The sequence below is a fragment of the Sapajus apella genome, unplaced genomic scaffold, assembly GCF_009761245.1.
Source record: "Sapajus apella isolate SASKATOON/1434 unplaced genomic scaffold, GSC_monkey_1.0 scaffold4, whole genome shotgun sequence".
NCBI classification, from domain to species: domain Eukaryota; kingdom Metazoa; phylum Chordata; class Mammalia; order Primates; family Cebidae; genus Sapajus; species Sapajus apella.
In genome coordinates, this window is record NW_022436944.1 from 49,757,695 (window position 1) to 49,774,948 (window position 17,254).

The window sequence follows — 17,254 nt, forward strand, 5'->3', positions numbered from 1 at the left end:
TTTTCCTTGATTTGCCAGTGGTTTTGTATTTCAGTTGTGAAATTAAAATATTGATGAACTTTGAAAGGCTTCAAATTTGTTTCAAATATTGGCAGAAGGTTCACAATACAGATGGTTTTCTGGCTTTAGGTCAGATATATTTACTCCACACATGAGGATCTTTGGAAACTTTACCCAAATTACTGTTGCAATTGTTTATTTCAGAACTAGGCAACCAGATCCACCCTTTGCCTCTTGAGTAGGAGCAGCTTTGTTTTGCAAAGGCAGTGGCTAAAAAGGACCAGACGTTTCCATCAGCTGTTTAGTCATTGTGTTTTTTAAGGGAATTATAGCATTGTACAATATTTTTCTTTGTAGCTTAAACACTGAGCAAACTCAGACATCCAGAGATGCTAAAATGAAAAATCTGTTTCTCCTTTGTTTGCCACTTGCCAAGTGAACTCTGTCAGACACCACATCCTATACATCTCAAGTAAACAAAATTACGCTTAATGTGTTGGCAACGTCTGTCACAAACGCTCCTCCGCCTATGGCTTAAATGTATTGCGTTGGAGTGGATTTCACAGTGTATTTAAAATAAGGCAAAGTTATTGTTGCGGGTACTGGCTTTGCCTTACTAACCATAAGATTTTCTTTTTTTTTTTTTTGTATTTATTTGTTTCATACAAAATACAGAAGAGATTCTGTAGTTTTTAATAAGCAACGTGGCTGGCAAACGCCCCCCTTTGCTGTGGGTAACCAATACTAAATCTCTCTAAGTTGTCTGTCCCAGATAAAGTATCATTAGGAAAATTCATTTCTCCCAGGGGATTCCTGTTAGTTTATTTCCAGTTTACTCCCTGACTGTACATTTCTTCTGTTCCCTTAAGATTAAAAAATTGGTGTTCTTAAAAATTTGTGGGAATTTTTTTCACTGAACATTTTTATTGAATGTGAACAAGGATGTAGATTCTTACATATTTTCCCCCAAGAATCTTTATTTTATTGTTCATTTGTGTGCAGTAACCGATCTGTTTAGAATGAACTGTTCATTGATGTGCAATACTGGTCTGCTTAAAAAGAGCTGTTCATTTTTGTGCAATAACTGGTCTCTTACATTATTTTCCACTCTGTGCCTAGTGTTGCTATTTATAATTCCAAATAATGACAAATCCCTTCTTACTCTTCCTTTTGATTGTCAGGTTTCGGCTTTATACACAGAAGCAGCATTCACTCTGTGACATCTGTAATCAAATGAGTCCCCAAACACTGCTTTCAATGAAAAGATTCTCAAAGAGACCAGACAATTCTTCCAAAATTAATTCCAAGTGCAGGCATTAAATCCTTCTCTTCTTATCATGCATGAATTTTGATTTTTCTGTAACATGCTCACCTACCTCATTTGCATATTGCCTTTATAAAAAAGACTAAAGTCTGTCCCACACACCCCTGAGAATGAGACAACCTCTAGGGCATTAAGAAGAAAGTATCCTGACCAAACACAATTTGTTTTTTATCTCTGATTTACATGAATGATCCTTTTTGTGGCTAGAGCAAGCTGTTAAGAATCCAGGAGTTTCTGGGATTGTGACAGTTTAGCTGCATGTTGGAATGTCTAGGGACAAATATTCTAAAAAGATGACTTGTCTTGAGTTCAAGAAGGGACTTGAGTCTTGCACCTGCTAAGCATTAGAATGTTGTCAAAGTGCCACTTTTTGGTTGAAAAAAAAAATGCTTCAGGACTTCCATCTTAACTCTGAGGTTATTCTAGAATTTATCCCTAGGTGATTTAAGAACCCCCCTAGTTCTTCTTAAAGTGTTTACTTCTGGTCTGGCACAACAAATATCTGAAATGAAGGCTAGTAAGTATTTTTTTAAAAAGGAAAACAAAGATACTTTTGTCAAAAAGATTCAGGCGGCAGAAAGAAAAGCGATGTATCTCTGAATTATAATTAAGTAAAACCTTATCTTACCGTGTTTCTCATTTAAGAGGCATCCTGATTAGTGACAATTCACAGAAGCATCGAGAAATTCAAACACCACAAATGCACCCTTGTGTATATTTACAAGCTATAGACCTTTAAAATAACATATATGTTTTCTGATTGATTCCTGCTCAAAAGTCTAAATGTCTTTGTGAACAAAGCTGGCCCTGTATACCAAGCGTTTCCAAATGTTTGGCTCAATTTGTATTATCCCTAAAAATTAATGGGAAGGAGCCCATAGGGAAGGCTGAGTAGTAGTCTGATCTTTTTCACAGAGAGTCAGGAAGTTTAATTTTACAATACCAGGAGGAATTGCTTAGTTTGAGCAAAAGCATTTTAGGAAACACTTGCTTGTGGGTAGTTTGAGTGCTGAGATCTGACTGTCTACATGCATGTGTCCAGCGAGCAAAATAATGTTTTGGGAAATAATATATTCAGAAACATAATCATTTTATCATAACTGGTTATTTAAATGCATTGTTATAGAACGTATTTCGACTTTATCATAATCTTTAAATGAACATTGAAATTATATAATCTTGAAGATTCCATCCAATTCTAGCTTTTTGAGTTTGATTTTTAAAAATATTTTTTCATTCTCCAAGTTAATTACCGCAAGGAAAGTGAAAGGGTAGAAAAAGAGGAATGGAAGGATTCAACGACTTAGCTCCATTCTTCACTCACCATATGATAGTTTGCATATGGATAGAAGTTTTAAAAAATGTCTGTTATTTCTTTTATCCCCAACAATGAAAAAAATAAAAAAAAAACTTACTCTAGAAGTCCACCTTCCTTAACATCTGATTTGAAACTTAACACTTTTGCTTTTAAAAAAAATTGTGGATGGACATAAAAATTTGACCAGCTTTTAACAGAGATTGGTATTCTTCTGTCTTGTGTCTAAAATATACATAGAAAACAGGTCAAAAGGGTAGGAGGAAAACAAATGGGAAATCATAATTTTGATTTTGAGATGACCAGTGGTAGATATTAATATGTCCTTCAAAGGGATTCAGTTTAGAAACCCATGTGGGCCAGGATTACCCTCCTTAGTGGAAGATTGTATTGGAGTGACCAAGAATTATCTATATATTAAAAATTATAGATAAACGACATAAACCAAGTCTTATCCAATAACAAGAAAATTAGAGAATTTCCACTAATATTTCATATCTTTCAGTCAGAAAAGTTTGTATTTAGAACAATGGGCAAGAGGATATATATGATTTCTTTGAATGGATTCTAACTCAAGTGGTAAAAATGTTAAGTGACAGATATTTTAGACACATCACAGCTAAATACCGCAGAAGAGAGGAAGTTGTTAATGCCGTCTATTTAGACAAGCACAAAATGACATGCATGGACATACAGATTATATACAGTTGAATTTCGCCTTTTTAGTGAAAAAGTAAAAACATTTGATGTTCACAGAGTTTACTGTGTTTATTTGTAAGAAGTCTCCTTCCTTGTAGGATACATTTTCAAATGGACATTGTATATACTTGTAGGGTGCTGTGATTACACCAACCATGGACCATCCCATGTCAATGCAGCCAGCCAACATGATGGGCCCCCTGACACAGCAGATGAATCACCTTTCGTTGGGCACAACAGGAACGGTGAGTTGGAGAGATTGTTTTGCTTCCTCGAACTTTTTTGATAAAGTTGTAATACTCTCCATTTTCACTGTCATTATCAGTGAAACTACGTCTGTACCATATTCATTGACTAACACACCTTTCAGGTTTCAGTATGAATAAGCTGCATTCTGCATGTATGCTCAATTCCAGGGCACAAGTACTCACATTGGCCAGGCTAAAATTCTCTTATGTCACGTTTAAATTTCAGTCACTTCTTGATTTTATGGTACAACGTACCAGATATGATGCCTGATTTTGGAAAGGTGTCCTTTTACATGCACCTGCAGATCGAGACCCTGTGACTTAATAAACTCAACCCTGGTTTTCTTTTCCCAGCTGCTTACCAGTTCAGCCACTGCATTATTTATTATCAGGTTATATACAAGCGAGGGGCCAAATCTATGACTGATACTATTAAATCAATAAAGAGTAATTGAGAACCTGGTATAATCAAGTTCTTTTAATCCTCCTTCTTTTTGATAAACTGATATAGATGGATGTTAAAAAGAAGGAAGGAAATCTAATGTGCTTGATCTTTTCTTATAGGTTGGGATGGTTTTGATTAGTCATCTTTCTTCTTAGAGAACAAAAGCGTGTTGAAAAATACCTATTGCAGCCTGGATTTTATATTAATGAGGCACTTTAAATCATTGGAAAAACTTTATGTTTGGTTTTTTTACAAGATAATTCCCCAAATGTTCAAGGAGGCAAAAGTCTGATAGAATTAACAGTACTGAAAGTCTGTTATTTGCCATTATAGAGAACAATGAAACCAGGAAACCTAACCACTTATATAACACCTTCAGTTTTATTTTCATGTTAATGCAGATAATCTTGTCATTTGAATAAATATAGAAATAAGAAATGTATTTTCTTTTGACTGAGGCAGCTTAAATATTGTAGAAAGAGCACCGGGCTAGGAGTCAGAAATCCTAGATTGAAAGCTTAGTAAACCCTGTTGTTTCTTTCCGTTTTGGAGAAAATAATAAATCTAGTCTGAATTTTTTTCTCTATCTAGTTGAAATATTGAACTTGATTATATATGAGGCCCTTTAAGTTTCAATTCCATATGTTTAAGCTTATATGTCTTACAGTCACCACCTCTGTGATTCTTCAGTTATGCTGACTTCATCTCAAAATATCAATATACAATATGCACACTAGCTGTCTATCTGGAATTTTACCCTATAGCAATGGCTTGCTTGCCAAATAAATCTTGTAGACTCATAGGCTTTTAAGAATATAAGAAGTTTCTGACGTGTCTACTGAGCCTTCACTTACCTGTACTAAATAGGAAGAAAGTCAATATAATTTAATGGAAAGAGCTGCATTCTTTCAATAAAGAAATTTTAGTTTTATTAACATAAACAAAGTGCCTATCACTAAGATCTCAGTTGTAGAACCTATAAAAAGCAGTTGATGATATCTTAACCTGTCTGAATGCTTGGGCTACATCAAATGATCTCTTAGGTTTCTGACCTATACTTTTAGAAGTTGTGTCTAAGATATACTTAACTATATGCTGTGGTATAGCTAATTTTCATCATGGAGATAGAGTTTGAAGATACCATTTTATTGCTTTTAGCAAAGTGTAAGGATTATTTGTCATTATTTTGTGCATTACTAATAAGCAGGTCCTAAGAATAGTATCAGAAGGCCTGTAGTTTCTTATTAATACATTGTAGATTTTCCTCCATATCAGCCTTTGTCTCCTTCAGTGATCATAAATTCTGAATGAGTGAAGTAATGCAAGTTTCCTGTATTGAATGACAATCTGGAATCTGATTAAAGAGAGAATTATAATGCAAAACATAGAAACTCTTTATAAGTTTTACTCATTTGGTTCAAAAGTAAAGCCAACTGACTTGGCTAAAATTTAAGTTTGCAAACTAGTAAAAATATAAGAGCTAGTTAACTAAGCATATGACTGAATCCTTTAGGAAAATAAAAAATAAGCTAAAAGATATAGAACAGACAGAATTATAATAATTATTGATTCAGTAACATATATTATGATTTTTTTATTTGAGCATTTCAACAAGAACACATTTGTAAGGGACCATGACTTTTAGGTAGCTGGTAATAGCCAAATAGTTCAATAATAACATATAACACTCTCTCGGAGAGTAAAAGTTTTAAGCATGTGGTTTATTATTAAAACCAAATTTTCTCCGTTTACATTCGTACTAAATAATGCTTAGATACATTATAATATTTGTGTTACCCGATGTTATGGAAAAGTGTAAAATTTAGTAAGATTCTGAAGTGGTAAAGAGAAAATAGAATTACTTTGTTGATTCATTTAACAAAATATAATTAAGTGTGGTTGGTGTCCAGAATACTGTTATATTTTTTATCTTAGACTGTCACTCTTATTCTTTGATATGCTCTCATAGATTCATTTTATCTGAATTTTGATTGGCATTTGGAGCGGCTATGATCCAGTTGAGTTTGATTTTTTAAATCCGATTTTTCCACCTTATTCCATCTTTCCAACATTTTCACTGATGGGGTGGAATCCTGGCATAACGGAAAGATCAGTCGGCTTTGTTTTCAAACTTGAGTTCAAAATGTGGCTTTGCTCCTTGATAGTTCCGCATGTTTAGGCAGGTTACTTAACCTCTCAGGACTTTTGCTTTCTCGTTTTACAAAATGGGAAAAATAATGCTTGCATCCCAGAGACGTTGTGAGCGTTAATGAAATGATAGCATGCAGCATGCTTACACAGTGTGATACCCACTCTGTGCTTCTCAAATGAGCTGCTCACACCCTTTACCTGCAGTAGCTTCGAACTGGTGGGAATCTGGTTTAGGTACCCAGAAGTGATGTAGCACACTGTAAAGTCCAGGGCATAGCTCACTTACTGTCTCCATTTATTTGGCTGCTAACATACTCTTTTAGGGCAGCAAACTCAAAAGCCTGTAGAGTCCAGCCAGGTTATATTAATGAATGAAGTAGAACAAGTTCAAGCAGCAACCCTTGGAAACATATAATCAATTTTTAAATATCTGCCTATATCACAAAACATAGTCATGCCATATAAACATATATGATGTTGGAGATTATATTTTAGAGAAGATGTATTTTCCATGCGATAGTAATACTATCTCTGCTTGAGTTTTGGGCAAATAGAAGTGCGAGGTGGTGTCTTTGGCAGCCTGAAATATGGATGCCTTGTCGGAAAAAGACAGCCACTGCTGTATTAGTACAGCTATTCTGACGGCTATTGCCACATGGACATGCGGACCCAGGGTGGTCTCACTTTCTAACTTTTAAAGATGAGCTGAAGTCTTGAGCTTTGACTGGAAATTTCTCTATATTTAAATATTGGACCCAGTTTGTCCCAAGAACTCCCATTTTGTGACTCCTGCCGGAGGTTTTTCTGGTTCTCCTCACACCTCTCTAGCCATTCCTTCTCTTCCTGCACAGATTGGTAAGCCAATGCTTCATTTTTAACATACTTATTCTGTATGATTTTCCTAAGCAATCTCATTCACTCTCATGATTTTAAATGCTGGCTTCCCTGTTGGCTCCTAAATCTCAGTCCCCAGTGCTAACCTCATCTAAGAACTTTAGACTCATGTATCTAACTACTTGCTAAGTATCTCCATGTACATCTCCCTCAGACACCTCAAAGTCAGCATGACCCAAACGAATCTCATGAGCTTTCCAGAGCTTCCTCCAAACTGAAACCTCTTTCTCTTGTATGTTTCTTCTCCCTGTTTCCTTTCAAGCTAATGCCACGACCCTTTGCCCTGTAGCCAAGCCATACATCTAGGACCCAATCTAGACCCTCTCTTTCCCCCTCACCATCATACACAATTACGTTTCAAGTCCCACTGATTTTGTCTCATAGACATTGGTGAAATACATTCTTTCTTCCGCATTTCTAGAGTTTCTTCCCTGGAACTCATTTGATTAATTGTAACAGTTCCCTAATTGTTCTTCCTGCTTTCAACGTCAATTTGCTCCAATCCATTTTCTCTACCCTGTTGTCACAGGTAGTCAATCTAAAATTATCTGACTGTGTCTCTCTCCTAACTAAAACATTTCAGATGCTTTCAGACACCTGAGCTCACAGAAATTCTGCAAAACAAGGTGTGAACAGTGACAAGTAAAGATTAATATAGAAACCTAAGCTCTAGAAACAGATGGGTTCCAAGGGCAGAGGAGAGAGAGATCCAGTGAATAATCCAGAGAAGGAAGTGATCAGGGCTGATGGAAGTTGGAGCTATATTAGAATTTTCTATTTTTAGAAGGGGGATCTTGGCCACAGGCTTAGTCCCACTCTTCTTTTTAAAGTCCCTGGCTAAAGGAATTGTACTAGGCCAAAACCTCCTTTTCCTTTACATAAAAGCAGATATATTTGTCTCCCATGACCTCAAATTTTGAAATGAATGCCATGTAGTTTAATTAACCTTTCTCTACAGTTTGCCACCTCAAATGTTTATTGTTCAATTCTCTATTTTTAAGCTAGACAGAATCTGCAGGCCTCAAAAAAAAAAAAATGCATTTTATGCAAGCAGTGTAACTGTTTTATTTCAGGGCTCTGCTGACCCTGAAGGATTTTCCTAGCTTTTCTACGTTTGTTTATTTTTTTTTTCACAGTATTCCCTTGATGGAACCAAAGCCCCATTATCCATAACGTCTTATCACTTTATTGTAAGCTTTAGCAGAAACCACTGGAGATTTTACTGTGTTCTGAGAACCTCCAAATTGCATGACAATCTTGTTTTACAAGTTTCTTATCTCCTTTTCGTTTGTTCAGTTGCTGGTCACCAGTGGCTTACAATGTCACCAGAATCTGTTGGAAGAAATAAAAAGTTTTTGTTCTGCAGGCTTTGTGTCTGCAGTTTGATTTGTGTTCTCCATGCCACTGGTGATTTGTGATATCATCGAATTCCCACAGTGTAACCATAGTCACTCACAAAAATAACCTTGTAATTGTACTCCATTTATTCCCCACAGTTCTCTAGTGTTTTTCAGCCACACCACTCCTTGACTGCTCCAAAATTTTGATAATATCAGGTGAAAATCCTCAATTATTCACTTTGTTTAGACATTGTGATTTTTTTCTGTTATTAGGTATGAATATAAATATTAAGATAGAGTTTTAAAAAGCTAACAGGATGTTAAATGGACTCTGATTCAGGAAGCAGTATCATAAACGGTAATGAGTACGTCTCTTAAAATTTTAGGAAAAAAGATTAATCAGTTTAAAACACTCAAATACAAAAGAGAAAATATATCTAAAAAGATAATAGTTTTAAAAAATTGATTTAGTCTTATTGTAAAATGAAAGACCTTCCGAGGGAGTCTTATACATAATAAATGAGCTGGCATTAAGTCTAGTGGTATGAGTATGTATTTGTAAATATTACACTTTTGCTGTTTAAAAAAAATGAATTCTGAGGGCCAGGTATGGTAGCTCATGCCTGTAATCCCAGCACTTTGGGAGGCCAAGCTGGGTGGATCATGAGGTCAGAAGTTTGAGACCAGCCTGGCTAACATGGTAGAACTTCGTCTCTCCTAAAAATACAAAAATTAGCCAGGCATGGTGGTGGGGCTCTGTAATCCCAACTACTTGGGAGGCTGAGGCAGGAGAATCACTTGAACCGGGGAGGCAGAGGTTGCAGTGAGCTGAGATGGTGCCACTGCCCTCCAGCCTGGGCAACAGAGGGAGACTCTGTCTCAAAAAAAATGAAAAAAAATCTGAGTTTACATAAATTACCAACATAGTGAAAAAACATGAACAGATAGTTGATAAAACAGTAAATAGAAGGCTAAAGAACATGTGCAAAAATTGTAATTAAAGAAATAGAAACAGTAATTTAATCAAATACACACCAGATGTATCCCATCAAATAAAGTTATCAAAATATAGTACAAATTGCTAATGAAGGTGTAGGAAAATAAGCATTCTCTAGCACTGATTGCTTCATGATAGGAATCTAAATTTGTATAAATATCAGTTGGATTGAAAGGTAGTCAATCAAGATACTTCAAAACATTTATACTGACTGACCAAGCACTTACAGTTTTGAGAAGCTTCTTTGGAAATAGTCTAAAACAACAGAAAAGTCATTATACCTCAAAAATATTTGATTCGGTGTTCTTTATAATGTCTAACAAAGAAGAAGAATTAAATATATTATAATCCATCCATAAACCAGAATGTAACGTAGCATGAAATCATAAATAGCTAGGAAAATGTTTTTTTTATAATGTCAAATTTTAAAAACTTGGAAGGTTATGGTGGTTCCTGCGTATTATCACATCACTTTGGGAAGCTTAGGCAGGAGGATTGCTTGAGGTCAGGAGCTGGAGACCAGTGTGGATAACACAGCAAGACCCCATCACACTAACAAAAAATAAAAATTAGCTAGGCATTATTGTGTGCCCTGCAGTCCAACTACTGAGGAGAAGGAAGCAGGAAGATCAATTAAGCCCAGGACTTTGAGGTTACAGTGAGCTATGATTGTGCCCCTGCCCTTGAGCCTGAACAATGGAGTGAAACCCAGTCTATAGAAAGAAAGAAAAAAGGAAGGAAGGAACGATGTAATTTTGTACGTGTGGAGCTCAATATCACCTATAAAAATGTATTATAAGGCTATAGAGAAATGTAAAAACAAATGTGGCTATTTCCAGATGATGGGATTAGGAGTCATTTTTTAAATCATTATGCTTTTCTACCTTTTCCAACTATTCAGCAATAAACATTATTGGCTTTTATCATTTACTTTAAAATGTCATAAGTATATTCTTGGAAAATGACTAGTAGCATGGTCCAATAATTAACTCTTTTTTTTTTTTTTTTTTTTTTTTTTTTTTGGTTTGAAGTGGTAATTGATGTGTGATTGCAATTTTTCAAAAGGTACTAGGAATTGCCATTATTTTAAAAATTTGGAAACACTTTAAAAATGATTCTAATTGTTCTAGAATTGGGAATTATAATCAACTCAGTAGTTCAGGTACCTGTTGCAAGAAACAAAATAACTCATGTGTCTGGTTTATTTGCATATGAATCTTTTGATCCTGTTTGCTTTTGTTGCTCCAAGTGCCTTGCAATGTTCAAGTTCGAATCTGTCTTCTCACATGCCGTTTACTCAGGAGAGGGTGATTAACACTGACCTTTTGTGGCAAGGAGATGAAAGTGAGAAATATGGGATAGTCCAAAAGTTGTCACATGGGTGGAAAAAGAAAATTTGGGATTTTTGTTTTTAATAAAGGTTGTATACATGGAGTAAGAGTCACACAAGAGCATCTATTTGACCATGTGTTGGCAGTTGCTTTCAATCTAAACAATATCAAGTTTCTTTTAGAGTTTACCCCTCCAAGGGGAGTGGGGGAAAAACTAGAATTTTCCATTTTTAGAAGGAGGACCTTAGACCTACGCCGTATCCCAATCTCCTTTTTAAGATGCCTAGCTAAAGAAATTTCAGTGAGCTAAAAGCTCTTTTCCATCTTTAAAAAAGCAGATCTATTTTGTCCTATAAAACTCCTAATTTTAAAATGATTGCTATGTTGTTTAATTAAGCTTTATCTGGAATTTGACACCTTCAGTGCTAGGAGACTTGGGATAAAGATAACCATCACGTTCAATAGATTCTGTTCTGTGTATCTCTGCTTCCACAGTTACAACACATAAAGCTTTTTGGCCTTGAGGTGAAAACACCCTCCGCTCTGCCTCACCGACAACCCCTGGGATCAGAGTTGGAGCTGAGTAATAAGTAATGAAATTTTGCCTTCAAAATGTGTTAGCCTTCACAGAGTATGAGAATGTACAAATTTTTTATTTTTCTCTTTTAAATTTTAGTTCTTTCTTTTGTTCTCTAGAACCTTGTTTCGTATCATGCTCTCGGCCCCCTGTAGATGGGCTGCCATGTAGAACTCTTTTGTCAGCCAGAGAGGGTAAAAATTTTACATTGATTCCCTAAGGGAGGTACCAAACAGACTGTGGAAGATGACAGTGTTTCAGAACAAACCGTAGAGTCCCAGCAAGTCTAACGGGACCTAATAACATGTACACTGTGGTGGTAATAGGAACCATGGTATAGAATGCAAATGAGGAATCATAATGCCTTTACTGCTGGAAGGCAGAGGGGTCAGGCAACCGTATGACACACAGCGGGCTCTTCCACGTGTTAGGACTGATTCTATTTTATTTTCTTTTGTACTTCATTGCATTCTTTCTCATGCTCTTTTCATTCAAAGATTCAATCCCAAGACAGGATTATGATACTCCACCAGCTGTTGTGTCAGGTAGGAAAATTCTAATTCCTTTAAGACTGGATTGGAGGGGAGAGATGGAGGTTGCCTGGTTTTTTTTTTTTTTTTCAAACTCTTTAAAGCAGTGATTCTCAACAGAGGTGGGTGCAGGAAATTTGAATTCCAGTTTGGAAGGGGGCATATGTAGTTCAGAAACATATACTTAATATTACAATTCAGTTATATGTCTGGAAAATAAATATGTTGCATTTTAAATAGAAAGTAAAAACTCAAAGCCATTTTGTGTGTCAAGGATACACAGAAGATAGAATCTGTGTTCTGTGTATCAATGATTCTCAGTATTAGACACGGTCATCAAATTCCTGAAAAGTGGGAAAATAATTTTATGTTTAGCAAAAGAGGGCACAGATTAATAAAAAATAGTTTGAGAAGCACTGCTTTAGAGACCAGAATTCTTCTAAATTGGAAAATCATCCCATTTGCTTGCTCAGCACCCTGCATAAGGTCTGACACATAGTAGGTGCTTGATATAATTGTTTGTTGAATGAATCAAAACTTCAAATTCGTTCCTAAAGTGATTCTTTTGGATATTGAAAGAAAAACTGCCATTATTCCATTTGTACAACAAAGTGGCAGAGGTTGATTTGAAAATATGTTAGTATCTTGAGGGTTTTAGCAATATTTAAGTTGTTTCATAAAATTCAGTAGTACAGTCCGTAATAGGATATGTCTGTGTAAAGAGGTGGATTTTTACTCTGAATTGCACAGATCTTCTTGGGCTTTAATTTTAATTTTGAATTTTGGTTGCTTGCGAAGAGAAAAATGGGCACAATTTTTTTTATTTTTGTTAACTTTTTAATTAAATAAAATACTGGCAATCTGAAGAGGATGAATTCTTTGATTCTTTGCCATGTCAGACAGCAAGGTCATAAACTTCAGAGCCAAAAATGCATTGGAAAGACAGAACAAGAAACAAAGTTTAGAAATAGCCTGAAAGAGCCCACAGAGCCATTGATCTGGCAACCTGATGGTAAATTTCAAGCAGGGGATGTCTTGCTTTTGACCACTTGTTTGCTTGACCCAGCATCTGAAGGGTAATTATGTTTTAATTTCTTATAGCCTTGTTTAGTTATGGTCATGGCTGAATACTCATCTTGAAACTTCAATTAATAATGTCCCATTGAGGAAAAATAAGTTAGCTTTTGGCTATGAGTCACTTTGGTCTTCTTCAGAGTCTCTATAATAAATTGCCACTCATGAAAATATCACTTAGTTTTTTTTTCCCCAAAGTGTATGTCCTGTCATATCTTAACATACTGATTTCATTGAGGATTTAGAGGCCCAGGGAAGAGATTTTGTTTCATACATGGTATTTTTGCTTAACAAGAGAGATCTACTCTTGATAACTTAACAATATTCATAAAAGTAAAAGACAGAAACTAAAATTTACCTTCAACTAGGTTTGTTTCCTGATTTTACTTTCAAGAACATAATGGAAAAAGCAAGCAAATCATTAAAAGTACTTATCAGGTATGAGTCATAGGTCAGGCTCTAAAAGTCAATTGAGGCAGAAGATCCGGCTGAAAATCTACGCTCAGGAGTTCTCACCTGATGGCATCCACAGGGCCACTGAAAGTTCTAGATCAGATAAATGACTTGATAAAAACAGTGCTTTAAAAAACTTTAATCTGAAAGTTTTATGTGGTCTTGAGCAAGAAGACATAAAAATCACATGGAGCAGTTAAAAAGGTTATGCATGATATATTGTATATAACAAAAAATCATCCCAGGATCTCAGTAGTGGAGTACAAAGGAAGGGACTAATATAAAGCTAATATGAAAAATAACATTATGGGAGATTTCACAGTTACTTTCCCCTTATAAGATTTAAGTGGTAGTTTGACATAAGTTTCACAGACTTCTTTGGTCTACATCTAAATAGAAATAGACTTGCCTTCCTAAAATGCTTGTTAATTGGCTAGTAGGACAACTTCAGTGACTTTTGAGAAATTGAGTATCTTTTTCCCAACCATTGGCCACATCAGGAAAGTGAAACAGTATTGTAATATCTCCTTCCCATATCTTCCAATATGCCAATATTGGACAACACAAATAATCAATTCTTTGCCAGTGTAGGATCTAACTACATTGCTTTAATTTATTGAAGTTCAGATATCTGCTTGATAATTTACAGAGACATAACTCAATTTCATTCAATCAATATTTCAACATTTATTGAATAACTTCTGAGCGCTAGGCAGTACACTCAAGTGCTGGGGATAAAGAGATGAACAGAAAATAGACCCCTGATTAAAATATTATGGCACAATATAAAACCATTGTAACATTAATAACATCATTTATTTGTGTTGTTATTTGTGATAAATGCATGAAGAACAGAGAATCAAGAATCTAGAATATTTGAAATCTTCAGGAAGACAAATACTGTTTTTCTGTGTAATATTAGGTGATATCATCTTCTGAGAGTGGGAGAGAGATGGCACTTAGTAAGAATATAAGGAGAACAGAGATTTGGAAAACTATGGCCTGAGAAGGCCAACTAACAATCCATAGAATTTTAAGGGGTGGTAGCGGGGTTTTGTTTGAGGCTATGGACTATTTCTTTGTGTGATTAATCTATGAGGCTGTTTCATTTTCTATGGTCGTGTTCAATAGTCAAGAAGGCAGACAGGTGAATTAATGCAGGGTTAAGTATTTACTAGGTGAAGTGAGGAAAAAAAGAGTGTACAATGATGATATTGGCAAGGAAGTAGTTGAGTGGCAAACTGGGGTTAAGGAAGAATAAAGAAGGAAGGAAAAATAAGGTAGTGGTGGATGAGAGGTAGAAAACGAAATACAGAGATTAGCAGTTTCAATGAGATGTACATGCAGGTATTAAAATAATAAACGATTTCTGGGCAAAGTTCGAATCGTGGGAGCAGGTGGCCACAGTGGATTTGAGGTGAAAGTGACAGAAGTTAAGGGGGTTAATTAATGTGAACATAAGAAGCGACAAATTAAGTGGAGTTATTTTTTGCATATTTTAGTTTTGTATTGTTTTGTGTGTTCTTTGCCATTAATAAATTATACATGGCTCAATAGTATTTTACTTAGGAAGAGTTTGAGGTAAGTATTTAAGCTTCAACAATGAGTAAGTCTTATAAAATGTAATAATCTGGGAAGAAAGAGTTAAAGCAAAAGTGGTGATGTTCAAAAGAAAGAAGGAAGTTTGGGAAACAGAAGCATCTCTGATATATTTCCCTGGAGTTACCTCTCCTTGCCTCTATTTCTGCTATGCCTTACCCAGCTCATTTCTAGGAGAGAAGACTGAAAGCTGAAACTACCCCCTACATTTTCACACCAAATCAGGAATCTACTCTCTTTTTAGTGTTTCTTTTCCATAACAACTCTACCTCCTTAGAAGATCCTCTTTTAAGCAGATGTTAGTGATAAAAATATGTAAAGGCATAGTAAAATATCATTTTCTATACATGGTTGGATTTTCTGAAACACACATGAAAACTGAAGATAATTTGTAGCCAGATTTTTGTATCTGTTGTTTTGAGCTTACTTTCCTTGAATGATATCCACATGAAATGAAGCAAAAGTCTACTATCACCAGATAACTAAAGTAGAATCAAAATGTATCCTCTTTTTCTAAAAAGCTTTGAGTTCAGAACTTGAACCTAGGTTTGAAAAAAAAAAAAAAGAAGAAAATGAAAAACGGAACCCCAAAAATACTGAATAGAACCTGTAGAACCTGTGGAGCATATTTTCATTCTTTGCTCTAACCTTTTACGCATCAGCTGAAACAGGCTTAAATAGTTAAGTGATATCAGTACACCTTCATGATGAGATTTCACAGAAAAAGTTTGCATAAATCACAATATACTGGTCAAATAAGAAGTTTTTTTAAGTGTTGGATTTCGAGCCATGGAGTTGTGCTCTAAGAATAAAGTTCTTCACTGTGGCACTTGGTGCAATTAAGACAAATTTCGCTGTTATAAACAGCAATGCAGTTCTCACATTGTTTTTGTTTGAGTAATATAAGTTTGCACTAGAAATCCTCATTAATTTGGAATTGGTGATGTCCAAGCAAAGATTTAGTTGAAATCTATTTTTATGCTGCTGCTTCTTATGTGAGAATCACTGTGTAAAACTATCCTCTATCATCCGAAGGAGGGAAAGGCAGAGTATCTTAGCTACTACAAAAAACAAGAATAAGACCACCTTTCAAGCTCTAAGCAATATTTGTTTTCATAGATACCATACACTAATTACAAATAATTTCCATCTTTTAATTAAAAATCAAGTCCATTGGTACCTCCAATTAGCAAAAATTAGCCATTAAATTGTATTTATTATAAAAGACCTGACACACTGTTGTGTTCCCACAAGCCACACATGAAAATCAGTTTCATTTCTTTGCTCAAGTACCATGCATTTATATGACTATAAAAGTGCTTTCTTTAAATGAATTAATGGATTATTTTTCTCTGTAATAAGTTCTTAGAGACTTTGCTCTACTTATTCTTCATTTATTCAACTAATATTTGCAAAGCACCTGCAGTGTTCCAAAAAACTAAGCGTAGGTCCATTTCTTGCCCTCAAAGAACAAAGACTTTAACAGAGTAAAATGTTATAAAGAACTGTTGCATAACATAGCATATGACTCTGCAGAGCAGGACTTTGTGCATGATATTAGTGCAAGTGTTTGACACATAGGCTTGTGCATGCTGAGTTATGTTCCTGCTAGTGCATTTATTTTGTTCACTAAATTATAAAAATTGAATCATTAAGACTTTTCCTGTGGGACCACAATTGTTATTTACGTATTAAAGTAGGCAACCGGACTGGTCTAATATATAAACATCACTGTTATTTAGCCCAGGTTTTTAATTTTCTTTTCAGAGGATGGGATAGGTGGGTGTAAAATCCTATGCCTTATCTTCTAATCCAGCAGGCATTTCCTGTAAAGGTCCAGATAGTAAATATTTGAGGCTTTGCAAGCCATACGGTCTATGTCGTAACTATTCAACTCTGCCATTGCAGCATGAAAGCAGACACAAACCATGTGCAAAGAAGTGAGCATGGCTATATTTCATTAAAGCTTGATATGCAAAAATAGGCAGCAAGCTGGATTTGGTCTGTGGGCTTTAGTGTGCCTACCCATGCTCTCTCTAATCAGTTTATTTTTATAAGTATTCCAAACTAAATACTATCACTGGCATTTTATTAATATATATGAAGTGCTGTCCCCTTAAAATTGGCATTTTTGAGCTTTTCCATTTCATAAAAGACAGATGAAATATCAAAGTCTGAGATGGTAGAGATTTAGATGGAGGTCGAGAAAGACATTTATTAGTGTTTTAGTGTATACAGAACAATTGATTATAGTATTGACGTATTAAAACCCTTTAA

At 35.2% G+C, this 17,254-nt stretch overlaps 1 protein-coding gene across 12 annotated transcripts in view; it reads left to right on the forward strand.

Annotated features, from left to right (window-relative positions):
• RBMS3 (RNA binding motif single stranded interacting protein 3) overlaps positions 1-17,254 on the forward strand; it is a 758,821-nt gene that overhangs the window by 677,216 nt on the left and 64,351 nt on the right. For 8 of the 12 annotated variants that reach the window (XM_032259567.1, XM_032259558.1, XM_032259610.1 and 5 more), the window contains 2 exons: positions 3,473-3,583; positions 11,819-11,866. In XM_032259567.1, coding sequence (XP_032115458.1) covers positions 3,473-3,583; positions 11,819-11,866 — 159 coding nt within the window. The remainder of the gene's footprint in view (positions 1-3,472; positions 3,584-11,818; positions 11,867-17,254) is intronic. The other 4 variants (XM_032259601.1, XM_032259593.1, XM_032259631.1 and 1 more) reach the window with 1 other exon arrangement.